The sequence below is a fragment of the Hibiscus syriacus genome, unplaced genomic scaffold (assembly GCF_006381635.1).
Source record: "Hibiscus syriacus cultivar Baekdansim isolate YM2019G1 unplaced genomic scaffold, ASM638163v2 tig00112957_pilon, whole genome shotgun sequence".
Taxonomy (NCBI): Eukaryota; Viridiplantae; Streptophyta; class Magnoliopsida; order Malvales; family Malvaceae; genus Hibiscus; species Hibiscus syriacus.
Window position 1 is genome coordinate 270,917 of NW_024063424.1, and position 23,448 is coordinate 294,364.

Here is a 23,448-nt window from a genome sequence, read left to right on the forward strand (position 1 = left end):
ATGTAGAAAAAAATTCAAAAAAAAAAGTGCATGGGTTGGTAATTTTTAATTGAGTTGGTACTTGATTAGATCGTTTTAAGTACTTATTTGACTGTAAGCCAGTTTTAATTCTAGCGCTTACTTCTTTATTTTCTTTAACCCGTTCAACTTTTTTTCTTCTATTTTTTGTTAGCAAGTGTGTTGTCATCAATATTTCTTTTTTTACCTCGTATTTTATTTTATTTTTTTAAATAATTGTTTTTATGACATGATTTTTTCTGCCTATGGTTCATTTTTTTGTTTTTATGACACGGGTTTTATTTTTTCGATCGTTTATTTTTTATTTTTCTCATAGTTGGATTTGATGTCTCCAAGATTGATTAAGATAGCGCTGATTTGTTATCCCGCTAATCTTTGTTGCTTTACACCATCAAATTAGATTTGAATACACAACTTATGATCGTAGATAATTCTATCATGATGCTTGGTTCTTATTTGTATTTTACCAATGATCTTTTTATAGTTTAATCACATATTGTAGTTCGTTGGTCGTAATAGTCAAATATGTTCTTATATACCTTTTGTTCCTGATTTTGGATGAAATTTTCACATTTTCCTTGTATGGTCATTATATAATCTTAACTTGATAGTTTCTTGTTTTAATGGTTACATGAGAATATCTCAATTATGTGTTTAGTTTACAATTTTAATTGTAAACTATTAGTATAAATTTTGATAATTTTTACCCCTTAATCAAATTAGCTGCTTATGTTTAAGAAAAATGAGTTTTGGACACAATTGAAAAAGGTCGAAGTCTTGTCTTTGATTACTATCTTACTTGATTTTGTGTAAATTTTATAGTTAATACTAGTTTTGATTTGATATAATTTAATACTCCTAATGACTGATTTTGATTATAATTATATTCAGAAATCAAAATTTGTAATTTAATAAAAAAGTTAAGGTATCCAAAAGGAATATACTGAGGGTATTTGAATATGGTGTCACTGATAACCCCGTAAAAAGGTTATATTTCATGCCTTTTTACTTAGGTTATTGGTTGTTCAAAAGCCCACTTAGTTGCATATAGTTGCATTTAAACCCAAGTAGTTGCATATTGTGTTGTTGTTTTGCTACAACATTTTATTCATGAAATTGATACTACTTAAAAGGAAAGGTGGTGTTCTAATGATGATGTGTAGATAAATATGACCGAAGGAGAAGTGGAGAATTATCGTAGCATATTGGGTAAGGAGACTCGGAGAAATACTGTAGGATTCTAGACAACATTTAAGAATATGAAGATATTTTTAATGATGCTGCCATCTGCCCATCTCACGTGTAAAATTTCCGTTTCAGTCTACCCTTCACGTGAAGGGAATAATTCCTTATGGTACAAAACCCTAGGAGCCCCACTATATAAGGTTAAGGATACCTCATTTTAAGAGAGTTTTTTGGAAAATATGAGATAAGAGATATAGGAAGTGGCAATTGCAACAAAAAAAAACCCTCCATTTTTCTTTCTTTTCTTCCTCATTTCTTGGTGTCCTCTATATCCAAGCTCTAAGGGGATAATATGCTAGGCCTTTGAGAGAAGCTTGCTTGCCAAGGCTGTTCAAAGCTCATGACATTTCACACTTGGGAGTTTCCTTCTTCTTTAGTTTTTTTTTATTTTTATTTGCTTCTGGGTTTGTAATGAAACAAATGTGAAGATGTTTGATTCTAGCCCGCCATGAACTAACTTATTTGGTGTGGGTTTATTATGGATGAACATACTTTTGTTTGAATGAATGGTTTAAAATTTTCCATGCTAAATACTTGCTTTGTTCATTTTTAAATACTTAGATTTGTAAGAGCTTTCGAAAGATAATCATTATCTATGTGTAATGCTTGATATTGAGAGAGTTTAGCTTAGATCGACGTGAATAATGAGGTTGAACTGGGAAGCAAAACCTAACTCACCTTAGAGATAAGGGTAGGGTTTCAACTACTAAAAAGGAGTATGACTTATTCGATAGTATTTTTCTACTGTTTACTCTGAGATGTATTGCTGTAGAATTTTCATTATCAAGTTTCTTACTAGAGACAGTCTAGGAACACTTTAGCAAACTCTGTCGAGCAGTATACTCATGGAAGATTTGAACACTCCAGCAAACAAGGCATAGGATTCCTTAGTAAACCCAACTGTTTATCCTTTTTGTAGTTTGTTTGTGTGAGGTTATGATACATGCATCACAAGGCTCATATCATTATCTTTATCAATTATTTATTTTATGTTTATCCTCCTTGTCTTTATTTATCTGTATTATCTTAGTGTTTATTGTCTTAATATTTCTTCTTGATTTTTCTAGCAACCTTAATCCCTACATTATCCATCTTCCACAACTCCATCATTATCTTCTTCCATTCAAATCCTTCCGCTTTCTTCATCGAGTCTAGAGCTTTCTAGGTTTGATTCCTCAACAAGACCAACAACCATCTATTCGTTCTCGCTTCTCTATCAGGTTATCAAGTTATCTTTTCTCATACCCTAGTGCTCAACTTAATTTTGCTATAGCATTCTTACTTTACTTTTTGTCATAGCATTTCACTCACTTCAATACTTTGTTACAACATTCACACCATCTGTTCATATCATTTTACAATTTATTGTTTATAGTTTTAGTGCATATACTTTACTTGATTTTCTTTCAATTCATGTGGAGATGATATTCACTCATCACTTTATTACTTTTTTGACGTGTATACTTGCACAATTTACGTATCAAATTATAGTACATCCACACACGCAACAACCACTTTTTAAAAATGTTTAGGTCTCAAATAATTTAAGTATTTTTAATATTTTCTACTGATGGACTAATTTTGCATTTAAAATTTTATAATTTCATATCCATAATTCGTTAATATATATCTATTCAATTTCATAAACCCTAACATAAAATTTTGCAATACATCCACATTACGCCCATAGATTTTGCTAATATTTTTCCCACACCAATTAACACAATTTTCACTTAACATGAAAATCTAAGAGTTTTAAGAAACAAACCTGATAAACTTGGAAATTTGCCTCAAAATGAACCCATTATACCTAAGAAACTGAAATGATAATAATCTTAAACATGCAGTAATTCTCTACTTAGGACTAGAACCCAAGAATCCCAGCTGCTCAACCAAAACATCAACATCTAAATCATCATCTTCACCTTCATCTTCATCAACTTGTAAAACTGGTATTTCTTCTTCAACATCATCATTCAACAAATCATTCCAAAACCCTTCATCTTGTAATCTTTTATCTTTATATCTTCCATCTTCTTCAACCCCAGTTATTCCCTGCAAGTCCATTGCCATTTGATCCAACTCTGAAACTTCAAATGCATCAATGTTTATATCATCATACAGTTCAACTGGTTCAGCCTTGTGCCTTTGGTTATCGATCCGCCGCCTTCTTTTGGTGCAGATAGCATCTTCAAGATCTTTTCGTTTATCTTTATTGTGTATTAATTGTTGGACAAAGTTTGGATTCTGCATTGCTTTGACTAAGAAACCCATCATCTGTTGCTGTTTCATCTCGATTTTCTGCAGCTTTTCTTCCATTACGAGAAAACAAGTCTTTGTGTTGTGCTGTTGTTGTCTGAGTTTCACTAATTCCGCTATTAAAACTTGCTTGTCACGCTTTAGCCTATCAATCTCTTCTTCAACCCCAAATCTCCCAACTTCAACACAATGATCTAAACCGCCATTAAAACCCTGGGTTTGCTGTTGCTGTGTTTTTCTCCTCCTGATAGTCTTGAGCAAATGCCTTTGCCCTCTGAGAAATCTTTCATTTGCAAACTCCCATCTATCTGGATCAACCTTTCTAAACCCCTAAAAATGCAAAATCAATGAAACTAACCAGTAAATCAAATCTATGGAGACCTATATTATACAGTTTCAAAAACATGATGAGAGAGTACTTACATAGGTATTTAGTTGCCTAACAAAGCTTGAGAAATTGTTGTGCTTGAAGAATCTAGGCAAAAGTGTCATGGAAAATGCTTGGGGATCCCAAACGATGAAGCTGTTGTTGCTTCTACTCCAAGAGACGATGTGATCGGTTCCTGAATCATCTATGATATCGTATGTTTTGGTGAGGAAAGGAGGAGGACCTGCATCATGGAGCCCTTCCATTGGCTGAGGTATAGCTGTAGCCGCCATGGAAGAAGATGGAAACTCTTGTTTAACACTTCCAAAAGGGTTCATCTTCTTGCTCGGAACCAAGAAAACAAAAGAAAACTTGATCTGATATTCTGGGTTAGTTGATTTGCAGGTTAAGAACAAGAAGAAAAGTGAAGCAATGAGATTAGATTAGATACAAGCCATGGAAGAGATGAAGCTTGAAGCACCTGAAAACTCTTGTTTAACTCCTCCATAAGAGTTCATCTTCTTGGTTGGAACCAAGAAAACTTGATCTGGGATTCTGGGTTATTTGATTTGCAGGTTCAGAAGAAGAAAAGTGAAGAACTAAGATTAGATACAAGCCATTGATGGACCCCAAAAGTTCACACAAGGGAACATGAAAAGAACACAATCTGGAAGAGTTTAGAAAGAACAGACAGATCTGTGAACATGGGTGTCATTAGGTTAAATGAATGGATTTTTAATATAAAAAAAATTGAGTATTCAATATATTCACTCATTTCTTTTGATTTTGGTTGGTGGGGGAGACTGGTTGATGATGCACTGGCAATTAGATATTCTCTGCTCTCTTCCCCACCATAACTTACTCCTTTTAGAAAGTATAAACTACTGAAAACTCTCAAGGATCTAGCATTTTTGTCAAGATGGTCCTAATTTTAAATTAGTCCCTAAATTTTTTAACATTTCAATAATGTTTGCAAAATCATTCAAGATTTTGTGGATTAAATTGGAACATTAATAAGTTTGGGGGATCAATATAGAATGAAAGTCATATTTGGAGATGAATTTAGAATGTTCAAGAGTTTAGGGACTAATATAGAATAAAAATCAACATTTGAGGATAAAATTAGAACAATTATAAGTTTAAGGACCAATTTAAAAAATTATCATTATTTAAATATGTTTAATGCAATTAACTACTGAAAACTCTCAAGGATCTAGCATTTTTGTCAAGATGGTCCTAATTTTAAATTAGTCCCTAAATTTTTTAACATTTCAATAATGTTTGCAAAATCATTCAAGATTTTGTGGATTAAATTGGAACATTAATAAGTTTGGGGGATCAATATAGAATGAAAGTCATATTTGGAGATGAATTTAGAATGTTCAAGAGTTTAGGGACTAATATAGAATAAAAATCAACATTTGAGGATAAAATTAGAACAATTATAAGTTTAAGGACCAATTTAAAAATTATCATTATTTAAATATGTTTAATGCAATTAACTACTGAAAACTCTCAAGGATCTAGCATTTTTGTCAAGATGGTCCTAATTTTAAATTAGTCCCTAAATTTTTTAACATTTCAATAATGTTTGCAAAATCATTCAAGATTTTGTGGATTAAATTGGAACATTAATAAGTTTGGGGGATCAATATAGAATGAAAGTCATATTTGGAGATGAATTTAGAATGTTCAAGAGTTTAGGGACTAATATAGAATAAAAATCAACATTTGAGGATAAAATTAGAACAATTATAAGTTTAAGGACCAATTTAAAAAATTATCATTATTTAAATATGTTTAATGCAATTAACTTTCTATATTATAAGTCATTGAATTTGGCCTCAATTTTTATACATGTAAAATAGAAACGATGACTCAAGTTTTCACTTAAAATAATTTAATGATTTTAACATAAATGATTTAATTTGTTAATAATTAAAATTGAACAATGAATCCGTTAAATTCAAGGTTTATGACCTATATAAAAACAAAAATTAAATTTGATGACATGTTAATATAAATTACCCCACATATTAAATAAGGTTTTTTTTTTATCTCAATGTGGTATCTGAATTCTATAGTATTTTGATAATATATATATATATATATTGTGTAATATTATATTTAAATTAAATATTAAGTAATTTTAATGGTTAAAGAGATTGTTAATTTTTTAAAAATCTCGAGTTTAAATATGCGTATTTGTAGGGCGTATGTGTTTTATCAATAACTAAAAAAATTCTAAAAAAATATTATTTTATAATTACATCCCACACTATTGAATATATATATATATATATATTATAAAATTTTAAATTTGATTATTAGATAATATACTTTTTACTTAGAGTATCAAATGATATATTAAAGTTAATAAAATAATTGGGAGAGTTAGGGCAAAGGGTGTGGGGTTCCCCAAAAATATCTAGTAATTGGCTTCTACTTTTTTTTTTTGGTTACAAGGAAAAACAAATTAGTGATTAAGCGGATTATAATTAAAAGAAATAAAAATTATGAATAAATATAAACAAATTGAATTCATTTTTTTTAAAAAAATATGCATAATATGTGTCACACATAATTGCATAAACACGGGTCAGTTAAATAACGGTGTTAACATGTATATATATATATATATATATATATATATATATATATATATATAAACATTATTTTCAATAACTTAATAAGTATATATTTAAAAGATTATATATTTTTTATTATCCTAGGGTAAGTACAATGTAATATCTGTTTAAAAATGACTTTTAATTATTTGATATTAAACGTTCATACTTATGACATTCGTAGTACTTAAACCTAAGATTTCAAGAAATAATAATAATTTTTTTTAATCACTAATTATGAATAAATAAAAATATCTAAATATTAAATTAACTTTTTATATTTTCGGGCGTGACGTTAATATTGATAATATTTAAGATTAAATTAAAAGAAATAAAAATTATGAATAAATATAAAAAATTGTATAATTTTTTTTTTAAAAATAAAAATATGCATAATATGTGTCACACATAATTGCATAAACACAATTCGGTTAATTAACGGTGTTAACGTATATATATAAACATTATTTTTAATCGCTTAATAAGTATACAGTTAAAATTCTATAAATTAATAATGTCAGGACCGGAGAAATTTATTAATTTAGAGAGTTATTAATTTATCGATAAATTAATAATTATTAATTTAAAGAGTTTTTAAGTAATTATACTGTACATACCAAACAAAAAGGCAAATTAGTCTATGCCTCTTAGAATTACGTTGCAAGAGACGAGTTAAATTAATAATGAGCTCCAAATAGACTTGAACTTTAAAGGAAAACAGACAACTATTGAATCATATTTCAATAGAGTGTAATATATTTTTTTCAGTTTCTATGAATTATTAATTTATGATTTTCTTGGGACCAAAAATTATAAAGGGATCTCACGAAAAATTATTATCTTATTATTTTATCGAGTTTTTCAATTTTTTACATTGGCCCAAGTCAGGACCGGACAAATTTATTATTTTAGAGAGTTTATTAATTTACCGAGTATTAATTTAAAGAGTTTCTACTGTATATTTAAAAGATTATATATATTTTTATTAACCTAGGGTAAGTACAGTGTAGTATATGTTTAAAAATGACTCTTAATTATTTGATATTAAACGTTCATACGTCTTTCATTCATAGTACTTAAACCTAAGATTTCAAGAAATAATAATAATTTATTTATTATCGAGGTGAATAAACACTCGAAAGAACTCATATCTAGTGTGAAATTAAAAATTCTTATAATCAAAATTTATTGATTTTGAATTGTTAAAGACATGTATTTCATATTTAAATTTAAATTTATAATAATACGACAATAAAAAAAGTAAATACTAAAATTTAAAGTATTTCAAAATATAATAACAGTTTAATATTAATGAAAGAAATGAAAGAAAAATGATTTTATTTTCAATTGATTGGATCAATTGAAAGTGATGATCTCAAAGAAAATTCCCAAAGCAACCACAACATCAAAGGTAAAGAGTACCTGATTAGGGATGGAGCTTTGGCCTAAAGGGCATAAATATATGGGTAAATTACTGATTTAGTATCTAAATTATCAGTTTTGATATGTTTTAATACCTAAACTTTTATTTTTTTAGAATCATAACTAATGTTTAATTTTTGTTTCATTTTAGTACTTTGCCGTTAAAAACTTAACTCGTTTAATACCTAAACTATCAGTTTTGGTCCATTTTAGTACCTAAACTTTCAAAATAAAAATTCAAAACTTAACATTAAATTTTAAAAGGGTACTAAAATAAACAAAAACTAAACTTTAGGTATATTTTAAAAAATCAAAAGTTTAAATACTAAAATAGACTAAAATTGATAGTTTAAATACTAAACGTGTAATTTATCCTAAATATTAAAAAAAACAATACCTTTAAACAATTGTCTTAGCTTACTGTGTAGAACTTTTCCGAATATGCCCGACACACCCAGTCCATATAGAACTTTAAAGCCAACTTGCTAGCTAACTTCTCAATTCTTCTTTTTTTACTTACTTCGATTAGATTTGAATATTAGAGATTCGCTATTTTCAAAATAAAAAATTATATTTCACTTTTATAAATAAAAATAATTTATTTATTTTAAAACTTTAGTTATATTTAATTATATTTTAATAAATTCTAAATTTAATTATAATCTTAGCTAGGGAAGAAGGAACACAGGCTTTTAGGAGAATGAAAGTGAATGTTGGGTATAGAACCTATAACTTGAGGGAATATGTGAGGAAATATATCAACAGTTCGATTAACCAATTAAATGTGTCTGCTTATTCAATTTTAATTTTTTTAATAGTACGAGAGGATTACAAGGTAATATCTATTCAAAATCTTTTTTAACCATTGATAATATATATATATATATATATCCAGTGGCGGATCCATAAAATTTTTCAGGATGAACACACATATATTAACAACATAAAGTTTTTAAATGGGACATGTACAAATAAAATTTCACCGTAAAATAAGTAATTAATCGAAGAAAATTCAGATTTCGAGGTGGACACAAAAAATTTCAAGGTGGACACTATCAATTAAATAAGTAACTAATCGAATAAAATTCTGACTCTCACCAAGGTGTGACTCCACCCCTATATATATACCCTTAAATGCAACTATTCAAACTTATAACCTTAAAACTAAGGTATTGGATCCCTCATAATTGGAGCCACTAGATTCCATCCCTCCAAAACGAGGAACTCTCTTGAACCCTCTCCAAAAATCAACAACATTGATTAAGTTTGAATTATTGAAAAGAAACAATATTTTAATATATTTTAATTGAATTGATATAAGATTAATATACGTTGTTTAGTCAAATCATGAACTTAATAACATTATTGACCATCGATGGTTGATTTGAGTCATATTTTAATTGTTTTATCGATGGTTGTTTATCAAAATGCACGAAATTGATAAAAAAAATAGTAGAAAATAAATTCAAAGTTATAATTTTCACTAAAAATAATACATGTATAATTAAAATAAGAGTTGATTGCATCATATGTCCCAAAACTATTACTCTCATTTTAAATTAGTCCTTAAATTTTTGAACATTTTAATTTCATCCTAAATATGACTCCCTTTCTAAATTTAACCCCAAACTTTTGAATATTCCAAATCCATCCAAATGGGTAATTAATTTCAACCGTAGTTTAACATAAAATTTTTCAAACATATAATAATATAACTTGACCTAACGATTTTATTAACAAGGGATGTGAATAACATATATATATATAATATGGGATGAAAGTGGAATGTTAAAAAAGTTTTGGGACCAATTTAGAATGAAGTTCATATATTGGGGGTAAAATTGAAATGTTCAAAAGTTGAAGGACTGATTTAGAATGGTAGTCATATTATAAGGGTGGAATTATAATATTTAAAAGTTTAGAGATAAATTTGTTATGAGGGTCATACTTTGAAATCAATTTAGATATCAAATCGAGCACTGAAACCAATTCAGATATATAATTAGAATTAAAAAACCTTTAAGTATCAAATTGAAAGGAAAAAAAATTGCGGTACCAAAGTGAACATTGAACCAAACTCAGTTATCAAATTTAAACAAAAAACAATTTAGTACCAAATTAAACATGAAGCCAAAATCAGGTACCAAATGCTATATTAACCCTTCAATAAAAGCAAAAGAATAGAAATATCATTGCCTCAGCATCGCCGTTTCTCTCATCCCGAGTCGCCGACCGCCGTTTTCGTCTCTCTCATCGGCCGCCGTTTCTCTCACCCTTGAATCAGTCAGGTTTTTTGCTCTTCTATTCCTCCTATTCTCTTAATCGCCGTTATTTTTCTCCGTATGGCAGTGTTGTTATTCTCTAGATATGATTCCTTCTTTGTTCCTATTTATTTACATTTTTTTATTATTTTGAACGGTGAAGTAAGGGAAATTGAATGAGATCGTAACTATATTTTTTTTTCATCGTGATTTTCTTTGAATCAGTAATAATCATGTAATAGCAATAGCAATTTTTAAGCACTTATATTATGCTATTGGAATTTTGCTTTTAATTCTGAGGTTGGCGTTTATTTATCTGGAGCTTGGATTCGTTTCTTGCTTTGTGAGTTTGCACCAGTTTTCACTGAAATCTGTAACCGAAAACACTAACCGATTATAATCCGATCAGCCTAAGAGGTTTCTGCTTTGTGTTAGTTTTGCATTTGGCTGATTTCCGGATGTTATTTTAACTCTCATCAATGGCTGTTGCAGGGGAATGGAGAGAAAAGAAAATTTGAATAACTTCATTGTTGGGAATTTGCCGACTTTGTTTTACATCCCCAACTTTGTCAACGATTCCGAGCAAGCTCAGCTGCTAAATAATGTATTTATGATTGTTACTCTCTTATCTTTCTATGATTGTTTCAAAGCTATACTTGTTGATCCCATTTCTATTGACACATAGATTTACCAAGCACCTGTTTCAAAGTGGAAATCTTTGAAGAATAGGAGACTACAGAATTGGGGTTTGTTGAAATACTTGTAGGATAGTTCATGTTTACAATCTCTGTTTCTTCTTCTGATTGACTGTGTTCTATTTTATTGATATTGACAGGAGGTGTTGTTCACGAAAAGGGTCTTCTACCACAAGATTGTGAGATTATTTTCACTCTTTTAATCCATTTCTAAATCCAAGATCATGGTTTTCTTCTTTTTCGTACCAGTTTTGGATAGGCTTTGAGTCTAGTGGTTTCTGTGGTTATTACGTTCGTGATCGTCTTTTGATTCTTTGTGTCTGGTTTAACTATGCCTCCCTTGTGGTTTGTTCTCTGTAGTGCCACCTTGGCTATCTAAGATTACGGAAAGAATATGTGAAGAATCAGGACTTTTTCCTTCTGCAATCAACCATGTTCTTATCAATGAATACCTTCCAAACCAAGGAATAATGGTTTGTATTGACTTTTTTCTTGTTTTATTCCGATGATTACTCTTGGATATCTAATTTTTTGTTGTAGTAGTTATCATAGTGCTGTTTCAGTCTCATAGTGAGATGTTTTATGATGGGATTAGAAAGGAAAATTTATTTCTGGTCAACATCGATTTTTTGTACTGAAATGATCTCTCTTACAGCCACACCAGGATGGACCAGCTTATTATCCTGTTGTGGCAATTCTGTCTCTAGGATCTCCTGCTGTTATGGACTTCACTCCTCATTCAAGATTAGATTCATGCAAAAGTACATCGACGGATAATAATGGGGCAGAAAAACATCAACCCTTTTCTGCTCTGTTGATGCCTCGCAGTTTATTGATCTTCAAGGATGATGCATATTCAGGAAAGTTAATGTCCTAGGCTGCTAGGTTGTATTGTGTATCGTATATGTCTTTTACTTGTTCTGTTATTGTGACTACAGATTACTTGCATGGTAACGAAGATAACAAGGTACATCGATTGGATAAGGTGAAAGTGAACTTTTTTGTCTAATAATTTGCTCAAATGTATCCATAAACAATATTCATAGCCAAGTATTCGTATTCTCACGGTTTTCTTTTCAGGTTGTAAATGAAAATGAAGCTTTGACCAGGTCGACCTCGAGCGATGCTGGAGTGATTAGAAGTGAAGATACCAAGATTGTGAATAGAAATGAGGGCAGAATTTCTTTGACATGCAGACTAGTATTGAAGGTTCATAAAAACTTGTTCAGGTTTTAAATTATTCTCTCAACTCTAACTAGTGTGAAACTTGTTATGATTCTATATTATTTTTGTAGGGTGTAGTATAGTCACTAACATATTACTTGTTTTCCAATTTAGTCATAATTAACGATGATACTACATGGATATCTTTTTTTTTTATTAATTGCAGGGTCATGTACTTAGCTACTGATATGAGTGTAGAAACTGACAAGAGATCCTCCATATAACCACTAAAGCTAAGCCAGGAGTTTGTAAAAGTTTAATCAAAATTAATATTTAAGTTGAATTGTGTCATGTCCTTAAAATTAAATCAAAATGCTATTAGAGACTATTGAAGTGGGCCATTAAACCATTAATATTCAGATCACATGATAGTTTGGTGTTGATTTAGAAGGTTTTTTCTTCCAGCTCGTCTATTTTCATCAAAGTTGAAACTTTTTCATTCATTTTTAGTTGTCATCTGAAATTGTCATTCTTCTGTTTTGATGAACTTGTCTTATCGCCCTCTATTATTTAATCGATTTGGACTTTTCAAAAAATTTCTTTAAAATTACAAAATCAAACACAAAAAATTTATTATTTTGAGGTTATGGGACTTTCTTGGATTCGAGTAATTTGAACTGTTTGTTTTAAAATCCGAAGGAAGAGATTCTTTCTTTTGACAATCAACAACATACATCGAAAGAGATTTCTGACAACCGTCAGAGAAGACGGAGAAGATTGGGGTATTAGAATAATGAATTTTTTAAATGTATTTTTACTGGTTTTGAGGGGATTTAATAGAAAATCAATTCGGGAAGAAAGATGAGTGAAATATAAATATGACATTGATCTAATTGAGAATGACAACCATCGACACCAAAAATGACGATAGGTGATTTTCTAGAAGGGTCAAATTGACGCATAAACTAAAATTAAAATATTTTAAAGTTAAGTGACAAAATCAATATAACTAATATAATTTATGATGAATAAATAATCATATCATCACATTAATAATTTAATGACGAGTACTTACAGTGTAACCAAAACAAAATTCAGTATTAAAGCTGAAGTAATAACAAGATTCAATATTAGAATAGAAATAATTTAAAATTTAATGGTAAAAATGATACAAAACAAGCTAAATTTGAATAATATTTGAGTAGTTTACCTACAAATTCTGATCGTAAAATGCACTAATTTCAGTGCATAGGAACATATAATTAGATGGAGTTCAATGTTTGATACACAGCTACATAAAGTTTCATCAAGTTCAACCATTGAAAAACTTATGAAACTGAGACACACAATATATATATATATATATATAAGGACTATGTGCAGAGACATAATAGCACAACTGCAAGTGGTAAAAAGCTCTAATGAGCAGCTAATGGCACCCCAACTCTCTCACTCAAATTTTTAGTGTACCGTTTCCTTGCAGGGTGATCCTCCTGCGGCCGATTATATGCCGTCCAAACCGGTTCTCCGACAAACAACCTCATCAACTGCACATTGTAAACGCATAAATTCGATCGAATACATCTCCAATGCATCCGTGATTTGATTATATATCAAGTACCCTGCATTCTAAACAATGAGATTCTTACCTTGACACAGTTGCTAGTGTCAAGAGTGAACCTATGGTAGATTCTGGCAGGCAGTACAATGAGATCGCCTGCTTGGATCCAAATCCGAATCCATCGGTCATCCTTGTCCCTGACATCGAAATATCCACTGCCTTCCAAACAGTAGCGTATCTCTTCATCGGCATGTATGTGCTAGGTGTAAAAATTCCTCAGCTTCTCCTCATAGTTAGCAACTTTCTCTGGGCATAAATCAAGCAAATCCTATGTATACAGCATAGTATGACTTGTCAAACGAAGGTCCTATGTATTAGTAGGGCACGTAATAACAGGACCTATGTACTAGACTCGGATATAGATACATTAGTATTGTTGATGGAAAAAATAGGATTGGGTAGTTTTTATGGTTTATTTCTTTTGCTTTGAACCGAGAGTCGTATTGTAGCATCCTCAATACCGGGTTAGTGATTAAATTGTAAAATTTCAGAATTTGGTGATTAAAGTAGAATAGTTGAATAGTTCAATGATTTATGTGGATATATTTCCTGAAAGTTTTAGTAATTATTAAAGGAGTCAAAGGGCAAATGAGTCATTGAACAAGGAAAAGAATTAAATAATAATTATTGGGTATTATAATACATATGTGGAGCATGATTGAAGAGATAAGTCTCTAGACAATTCTCTTCTTCATCTACTTCTCTTCTCCACCGTGAAGCATACAAGCAAATGTGAGTTTCTTAATTAGTTGATTATTTGTTGAATTAAAGGTTGAGTGTTGATCATTAGATGATAACTAAGCTTAAGGAAAGCTTAAGTTATCTTAAAATCAAAAGATAAAGGAGTTATGTCAGATTAAAGAAAATGGATTTTTAAGTGAAATTTTGAATAAGAAGGTTTAAATGAATTTGGAGGATGAATTTGACTTGTCATCTATGAGAATAAGAAGTTAGAAGTGTTAGAATTAAGTTTAGATAACATGGAAAATTTGGTATGATTCTTAGCCTTAAGAATTTTGATGAAATATGGAAGATTATAAGGTGTTGGAATGATAGGAATTGGTTAAAGTTGTTATAGATGAATTTAGTATCATAATAAGGATTTTATACATGAAAATTTGGGTGAAGTGTTGATGATTTTTGGATGAAATAGCATATTATGGGCAGGTGCATCGATGCACTATGAGTGTGTACCGATGCACTAAGACAATTTTGAAGGTGCATCGATGCATTAAGGGGTGCATCGATGCATGGAAATTTCGAAGCTATTTTGGATACCGATGCATCCATAGTGCATCGGTACACCCCTAAAGGAAAAATGGAATTTTGACTCATTAAACTAGCTTGAGTTATTAATATCAAGTTATAAGGTTTAGGTTTTTTATAATCATCTCGAAAATTATGTTTATGTAGATATTGAGCCTAAACGAGTTCTGGAACAATCGAAGGATTAGGATTTATTCAAAGCAAGCAAGGCTAAGGTGAGTGCACATTATTTAGTATATGATGTTCAATGGAAAATAAAACTTGTGATAAGTCTATTTCCAATAGTAAAATGCATGAATTCATAGAAGTATGTGTTTGCTATGATTTATATGTGTGCATGAGTATATGTGTTATTGATATGAATATGGTAAGTAAAAGGGATTAATGGTGATGATAAGAATAATAATAAAGATAATGAAATAATATGTATATGTGAATATATGTATATGAGAAGACATAAGAGTAAGATATAAGCAATGTAACAAGAAGTGTGAAATGACATGAAAAGTTGATATAAGCTATGCAAAAGTGATTTACGTGATTATATGTATATTTGATCCAAGTTATGTGAATATATGAGAATAAAATATGAGAATACATGCCTGTGATGAGCTTTGTGAAAGTAAATACATGAAAATAATATATATCTAGATGTTATTCTACATCCTATGTGATGTATATATGAACATATGTGAACAAGAAATGACATACGTATATGAACAAATGATAAATGACATAAGCCATATGAAATAATCTACGTGATTACATGTAATATGTAATATATGCTATATGATATGAAATATATGCTTACACATACATGTGGTATGTGACAAAAGAGAAAGAACAAGTGATATGAAATTTTATAAATGATAATGCCCATGTTATGTAATATGAGAGCTAGTGGTATAGTTGGCATGCCAAGAGTCAAGGGTTTACCTATGTTCTACGGAACATATGGACAGAATTACCTGTCTTTTGGGACATATGGACATAATTACCTATGTCTTTTAAGACATATGGACAGTATACCTATGTTCTAATGAGCATATGGACAGTTTACCTAGGTTCTTTGGGACCTATGGACAGTTGTCGAGGTTCTTTATGACCTCTGGATAGGTCATTCGAGACAATTATATGAGCTGTGGTGACAGCATAATAGTGCACAACCTCAATGTACCCACATACCTTAAGTTCTCATTGGTGTACATAGGCTAATAAAGAGATTAAACAAATATACTGAAGGTGATATGCATATGTGATTTATTATATGGAATAAAATACATGATTCATGTATTGGTTATATGAAAGGATATATGTTTTAGTTATATGAATTGTATTACATGAAGTATATGATGTTAAGTGTACTTCTTTATGAAATGATATATGATGTGTATAAATGACAAATATATGATTATATGATAAAAGGTATTAATGATAATAATAGGATAATAATAAGGAAGAAGATAATCATATATGTACATGTGTGGATTTGATATATGAATAGAAATATGATAGTATATGTGTATGTATGTAATTTAATATGAAATGTTATATGGTTATATTATATGTTTTATATGCCTCACTAAGTCAACGACTTAGCGTGTGATTGTTTCACGCGTAGGTTCTGAGAAGAGGAAGATTGATAAGAGTTATGCAAGACATACCAGTTTCTCCTTTCCAAAGATCAGATCAGAAAAGAAATGTATAATATGTATTTTGTAATAATGATAGTGGTTGGCATGTCAATAGAGGTTTAAATCCGATATGTTATAATCGGTTTGTAAAATCATATGATAGAGTTTTGTAATGTCTTAAACGTATTTATGTAAATGTAAATGTATAGTAATGAACGGTTAAATTTTTACGAGTTTTATGAACGTTTTACGAAAGTCACTGTAGCAGTACTGTATCAGTGCATCGGTGCACTGTAGCAATGCATCGATGTACTGTATCACTGTTCACAGTGTTGTTCATTACTGTTCATGGTACTGTTCATACTGTGTAGTACTGTTCATAAATACGTATTTTTTCAACTTTTTATAATGAAGCATAATTTAGTAGTATTTATTGTATTTTCTTAATATAAGTTCAAAAGTTTAGTTATTTTATAAGAATAATGTTTTAAAAAGTCAATGTGACATTTCGAACTCGTAACCGGGTCGGGTAGAAGTTGGGGTGTTACACGTAGAGAGACTTTCTCCTTCAACCTTACATAGTGATTTATATATCGATTATTGGTGTCAGGTTTAGGATAATAATAATAACTATTTGTGGATTGGCAAGATAAATATATTTGATTGTCATATAGTAAATTTGATCAATAGATCACGTAGGTCTGTCAATAGTCACGTCAAAGACTGTAACTGGTAGGAGGATATGTAGGTTCAGAGGCTTCTAGGAATTCCGAAAACTTGAGGATTCGATCGACGAATGAAAAACAACACTAGTGTGGCTTCCGGAAGATATCCGGAGGAGGTACAATAAATATGTTTTCATCGTAAACATATCCGAATACGAAAGAGACGGGTCGGACACAAGTGCATACAAAAAACGAAAGATATCACAGGGTTCTTGTACACACACCAGATTTGAATCCCTCCCCCCCCCCCCCCAAATAAAAAAAAAACAAACAACAGGAACACGCTTTCTAATTTCCCATCACATACCACAAAATCCATTCTAATAGCACAAAGGACAATGCAATTAGGCAAAGCATACGTAGAAAACTAAACAACATGTTATTATCAACACTAATTTTGCTTAAACAAGGCTATAAAATCATATAAAAAAGGGGGTTAAAAGAAACAAAATTACCATGTAATTGTAACCTCTAGCTTCTCTGATCTTCTTCAACTCCTCATCGTTCTCGTAATCCTTGGGATTCTAATGCAAATACAACACCCCAAGCTCTGCCATATTATTCAAAAACCCATCATTTCCATTAATCCAAAAAGCAAAACCCGGAAAATTTTAACTGCAGAGACGATAAGAACTGACCAGCCAAGTGATCCAACGAAACAGGCTCGTTGGGGTTGCGTTTATGAGGAAGCCTTTGATCTTCTTTGCTTTCATCCATAAACCATGCCTGTTGTTTGTATTTTGGAAGGGGAAAAAACAATATCAATCGACCATTTTTATATCGTTATCAGAGATTTAAACTACGGTTGAATTCAAGCTTTCAATAGTGATGCATACCTATTCTGATAGCGGACAACTGTTTAAATTTCTTATTGTTATAACAAAAAAGAAGAAGAAGAAGAAGAAGAAGAATTCCCAATTCGATTGAACTTATAATGGAAGTTGTAGAGAAGAAACTTACCTCGATAGCAATGGCTGTTTGATTACTCGGTGACTGGGATTCAGCTTTCGCCAAGTCGACTTAGTACCGTCTATTATATATAAACGACACTGAGTTAACCCGTCGTGTTGCGTTTTTTTAAATTGTTGTTAACAGTTGATTTCGCTCGCACGTGTGGCCTCTGGATTTCTATGGTTCTTTTTTGTGGTTTAAGCTTGCCTGTATCTAGGATGGCAAGTTGGCAACGACCCGGGTTAGGGTTAGGGTCGTTTCTTTTTATATCAATCTGACCCTATTGAAAAATATGTATCATCTATATGAATCTGATCTGATTCAAAAATTATATATCTTTCATCCGACTCGATCTGACCGAAAATATATATTCTCCATCAGATTTCAATCCGTAGAATTTTTAAAGTATGAATCCGATATGACCCAGCTTAACCCGGTATAAAATAAGAACTTAGTTAAAAATATAATTTTTTAAATATATATATATATTATTATCTCTGAGTCAGGTCGGGTCGAAGTTTTCACCCTTCACTCAAATCCGACCTTGCTTCAACTTGAACCAGAATTTTTTTTAAACAAAATTCAATCTTATCAAATCGAATTGAGTCAAAATATTTCAGTTTCGGGTTAAATTCACGTCCCTACATGTATCTATCATTTTTGGCTCCGATTAGGTATTGAGAATTTGAAATGAGATTTTACACTGAATCATCGTTACTAAAATTTATGTCAACCCCGTGAAAAAAAATCTTTTTAAAAATAAAAATTGCTATTTTTAAGAAAAAATAGTTTTAGTAAATAATTTTGTTTTAAAAATTTATTTTTTAATCATAAATTTTATTTTATCAAAAAAAGTTTCTGTATTTTAAAAAATGTAACTTTTTTTTTTAAATAATTGTTTATAAACACATTAACATGACTTATTGATTGTATTTTTTTTGTTGAATTGTTATTTTTTTTACTAATTACTTATATATAATTGAATTTTAGAGTTGTCTCCATAAATCGGAATGACGGTTTTACTCGAATTTAATGGGTTTTGATCTAATTTTATAGGATCAATCTTTTTTTCTTTTAAATTTGGTTTTAATCGGGTTGGTTAGTACTTTGTGAAAGATGAGGTAGGATTAGACTCGAGTTCAGATAAAATTTATTTAAACCTAAATCGAATCAAATTTCAGGTGAAGAGATGTGCTTTTCGGTCGAGTTAGTTGGAAACTCGACTCTTGACCATCCAAATAATAAAGGATGACATATGTTCTTAAATGAGCCAAATTCAAACAGTATTATTTATACAATATATATATATAATTTGTTCAAATAAAAATTAAAATAAATAATATTATAAGTTCTAAAAAAACAAATATGTGTACATAGCTTGTTAAACATCTACTTTTCTTGTTGACCATTTAATGATAAGAAAATTGCTTTATTTTTTAGTTTTTTTTAAAAATGATCCACAAAAAGAAATGAAAAAAAAAATCACAACTTATTTATATTTTAAGAAAAATGTTTTCCTGAATTATTACAACAAAAGAAAAAGGACCCAATTCTGTGAAGTGTCCCTTTCCAATTTCAACACCCAATGAAAATGGAATGTAGGTGTCTGTTCCTTTAATAAGGACACTGCCCCTTAACAGGCCCATCTCATGTGCGCCTGAAACCTCCTCCAAGAATAGGCCCTTACCCGGATTCATGGCTTAGATCCTTCGGTTCTTGTAATATTTATAATATTTTAACCCAACTTAAAATATGTATGATAAGATACATATTCACTGTTTATAAATTTTAGGACTTTTGTTTCTTTTTCTGATGTTGAACATTGTATCTTACTTCTTCAAGACGTGATCCCTCTTCAATCTCGAGATGATGTTGTTATAGTTGTTCATTGTACCTACCTCAGCTACCGAGGTGTTATTAGACGTGAAATCAGATAATCAAAAAGTGTCTTTGAACATAACTTGAAACTAAATTATGATAGATCAATAGGTGGGATAACTTACGTGGTATGATCGATCATAATTTAATCTCAAGTTACGTTAAAATAAAAGAATGAGGAAAAAAATAAGTGTATATATTTGTTAATTTTGTTCAAAAAGAAGAAATAAGTGTGATACATGTAGAAAACAAGTGTTTAAATGAACACAAAATAAAGTTGAACAACAATGACTTGTGTATAGTCAATCACTCGATGAATATATGTTTAAAATTTTATATTTAAAAATTCAATATGTGAACAATGTAGGGTTTCAAAATCTCATGATCAAAGTAATCGATTTTGAACTATCAAAGACAAGTCTCGAACTTAATTATACCTATGTTAATACGACGGTTAAAGGTGTACGTATTCATATTTTTTGGTACAAAAAAGTTTAGGTTATGAGTGGCTCCCCCAGTCTAGGGTCAGGGTATACCAAAGACCTAAATGAGATTTACATAAGGATTTACAGATTAACTATCAAGAGTGACGGTGGTAAGATTCGAACTTGACATTACAAGTTCAAATTCTTGAATCATAACTATTTGTGCCAACACTCGTTGGTTGAGTATTCTTATTCAACACATAGTGTAAACATTTATTCTTTTGGATAAATTTTAAACATAATTTGATCCTTCTTTCTTTCATTTTGACCTAATATGTTGTCAAACTCTTAATAACCATAACGTTAGTCTGAAAATTATTTTTTGGCAAGTGATATTTAGGTAAATAATGCCAAAAATGTATGTATCGATTTTATTTTTCTAGAAAAAAAATAGAAATTACTTTTTACTGTTTTACAGTTTGAGGGATTTTCGATGGAGCTATTCACATCTCAAAATATGATGAATATCTGTCACATCAAAGTGCACGTGAACACACACATATCTTATTTTTTTTTTCAAATAATAGGATAGTGGTGTTGTACGTCAGCTTAAGGTTAAATAAAAATATTTTTAAAAATGTTAATTTTTTAATATTTTTAATAAAATATTACTTAAAATATTATTTTTTATAAAAAAAATATTAATTTCATTATTTAAAATGAATATTTTTTATATTAACATTTTTAATAAAAAATAATATTTTAGATAATGTCCGATATTAATATTTCTAATAAAAAAATAATATTTTAAATATTGTTTTACCAAAAATATTAAAAAAATATTAATATTCTTAATAATATATTTTCTTATATTTATATTAAGTTTTCTTTCCTTAGACATTCTCACATATTATATATATATACACACACGCACCAAAGATTCCATTAATCAATGTTTTTAACTAACATACATGAAATAAAATTTTTAATCAAATATTGACATTTTTAATATATATATATATATATATATATATACACTCTCCTCTCTCAGTCCCTCTCATCTCCCTCTTTTCTCTCTTTATAATTTGTGTTATTTTCTATAGGTCAATTTAATTTTTTGTTAATTTTTTTTAGTCGATGATAATATTGATTTTGATGTTGTTTATCGACCACCGGTTATCTTTTCACTTTGTTTTTTTTAATTTTTGAATAAGAATAATTTTATATTTGTGACACATTTATCACTGTCTTTGTAGCATGTTTTTCTATACCTTTTTGGTAGTTTTTGATTGTTTGATTGTTATTTTTGGTTATCTTTTTTTTTATCATGGTTGGATTTGATATCGCCACGGCTGATAAATATGACGCTTATTTATTTTCATGTTGATATTCCCTACGTTGGACCCTCAGATTGATTTGGATACGCGTTTTGCGTTCGTAGATAATTTTCTTACGTCGCTTGACTCTGATTTGCGATTTATCGGTGGTTTTTCAATAACTTCATCACATTTTATTATTTGTTTACCGATGCAATCAGATTTGTTCGTATCTTTATTTTGTTATAGTATTTTGATTATATTTTTTAATCTTTTCCTTCTTTGGTCATTGTGTGATATATGTAGATAATTTTTGTGTCAATAGTTATATGAAAATATCCTAATTAATTTAGTTTACGTTTAGGGTTATGCTTAGAAATCTTCATTGTAATTCTGGATATTTCTATTTTTTAAAAATATAGTGGATTTTTATTATATATATATAAATAGAAATGTTTTTTTAAATATGTTTAAAATATTATATGATAATTATTAATACGTTTAAAATACTTATATAACGATAATATCTCAAATATATTAATCTATTAATTTTACATTTTATCTTTAAATAATATTTTTAATTTTTATATTTAAAATTTATATAAAAATATTTTTTGATATATATGATTTATCTTTTAAATGAAATAACATCAAATTAACTGTGATGCCAATTTAATATTTTATTTTTATTGATTTTATAAATATGTTTTCTTTTCAAGTATGGACTGAAGCACACTGTCTGAAAACACCATCTCAATCATTCAGGGTAATGGTAGACCAGGGCACCACCCCCACGTATTTAGCTAAATAATAAAACAAATATTTTTCTCTCTCACACGCATATATATTATTTTAAATTTAATTTTAAATTCGAATAAATAGTTCATAATTTTGTTATATATTTTTATATTTTAATTTAAATCAAAATTATCTAAAAATTTTATATTCTTTTAAGATACTGTTATTAAAGTCCTACGTTATACGTGTACAATATACTGTTATTACTTTTTTTTTTCAAACCGTCTAATTTAAACTTAAGTAATGGTAAAAAATATAATAACTGAAAATGTGATAAAAATAATAGTATTTTTAATTTAACCGAAAATATTAGAAAAAATTAATATTTTATATTATATTAAATTAAAAATATTATATTTTTTATTATATTTTTGATCACATCTATTTTCCGACGTTTCTTAACCTTAAATTAGACGTTGTTTCTTATACTTTATTATCATTAGTTATCAATGGTCTAAATCCTTGGAATCATTATTCTCTAACTTTTTTATTATTAAAGAATGTATATGAATATATACTTATTTAAGCCTTTTCATTTAAAATTTATCTTTTGTTTATATCATTAATTATATTTTATTCTCTTAAATTGGTATTTTAACTCGTTTTTAAATATTATATATTTTATTTTTTATTCATATATATTGATTTTTTTATCAAAATTTAATTTGTAATGATTAGTATTAGATCAACAATCTAAATTGCCCAGTCAATATATATGGACTTTTATGATATTTAGTGTGTTTCTGTCTTTTGACTAAGGACACACATACGCAAAA

At 29.1% G+C, this 23,448-nt stretch overlaps 2 protein-coding genes and 1 pseudogene across 3 annotated transcripts; 1 reads left to right on the top strand and 2 right to left on the bottom strand.

Moving 5' to 3' along the window:
- Positions 1-3,091: 3,091 nt before the first annotated feature.
- LOC120184826 (heat stress transcription factor A-6b-like) lies at positions 3,092-4,377 on the bottom strand. The gene is made up of 2 exons (XM_039189207.1): positions 3,946-4,377; positions 3,092-3,852 (listed from the first exon to the last, which is right to left on the bottom strand). Exons 1-2 carry the CDS (start codon positions 4,225-4,227, stop codon positions 3,118-3,120), a joined length of 1,017 nt encoding a protein of 338 aa, XP_039045138.1. The 5' UTR covers positions 4,228-4,377; the 3' UTR covers positions 3,092-3,117.
- Positions 4,378-10,134: 5,757 nt separating this feature from the next.
- On the top strand, positions 10,135-12,359 carry LOC120184822 (alpha-ketoglutarate-dependent dioxygenase alkB homolog 6-like). Of its 2 annotated transcripts, XM_039189203.1 has the most exons (9): positions 10,135-10,226; positions 10,692-10,803; positions 10,885-10,945; positions 11,035-11,073; positions 11,255-11,367; positions 11,550-11,754; positions 11,833-11,879; positions 11,975-12,123; positions 12,285-12,359. In XM_039189203.1, exons 2-9 carry the CDS (start codon positions 10,696-10,698, stop codon positions 12,340-12,342), a joined length of 780 nt encoding a protein of 259 aa, XP_039045134.1. In that variant the 5' UTR covers positions 10,135-10,226; positions 10,692-10,695; the 3' UTR covers positions 12,343-12,359. The 2 variants fall into 2 exon arrangements, with proteins under 2 accessions (XP_039045134.1, XP_039045135.1); XM_039189204.1 differs by lacking the exon at positions 12,285-12,359 and having other exon boundaries at positions 11,975-12,146.
- A 1,102-nt stretch (positions 12,360-13,461) lies between these two features.
- Positions 13,462-18,287, bottom strand: LOC120184824 (annotated as a pseudogene).
- Positions 18,288-23,448: the final 5,161 nt, after the last annotated feature.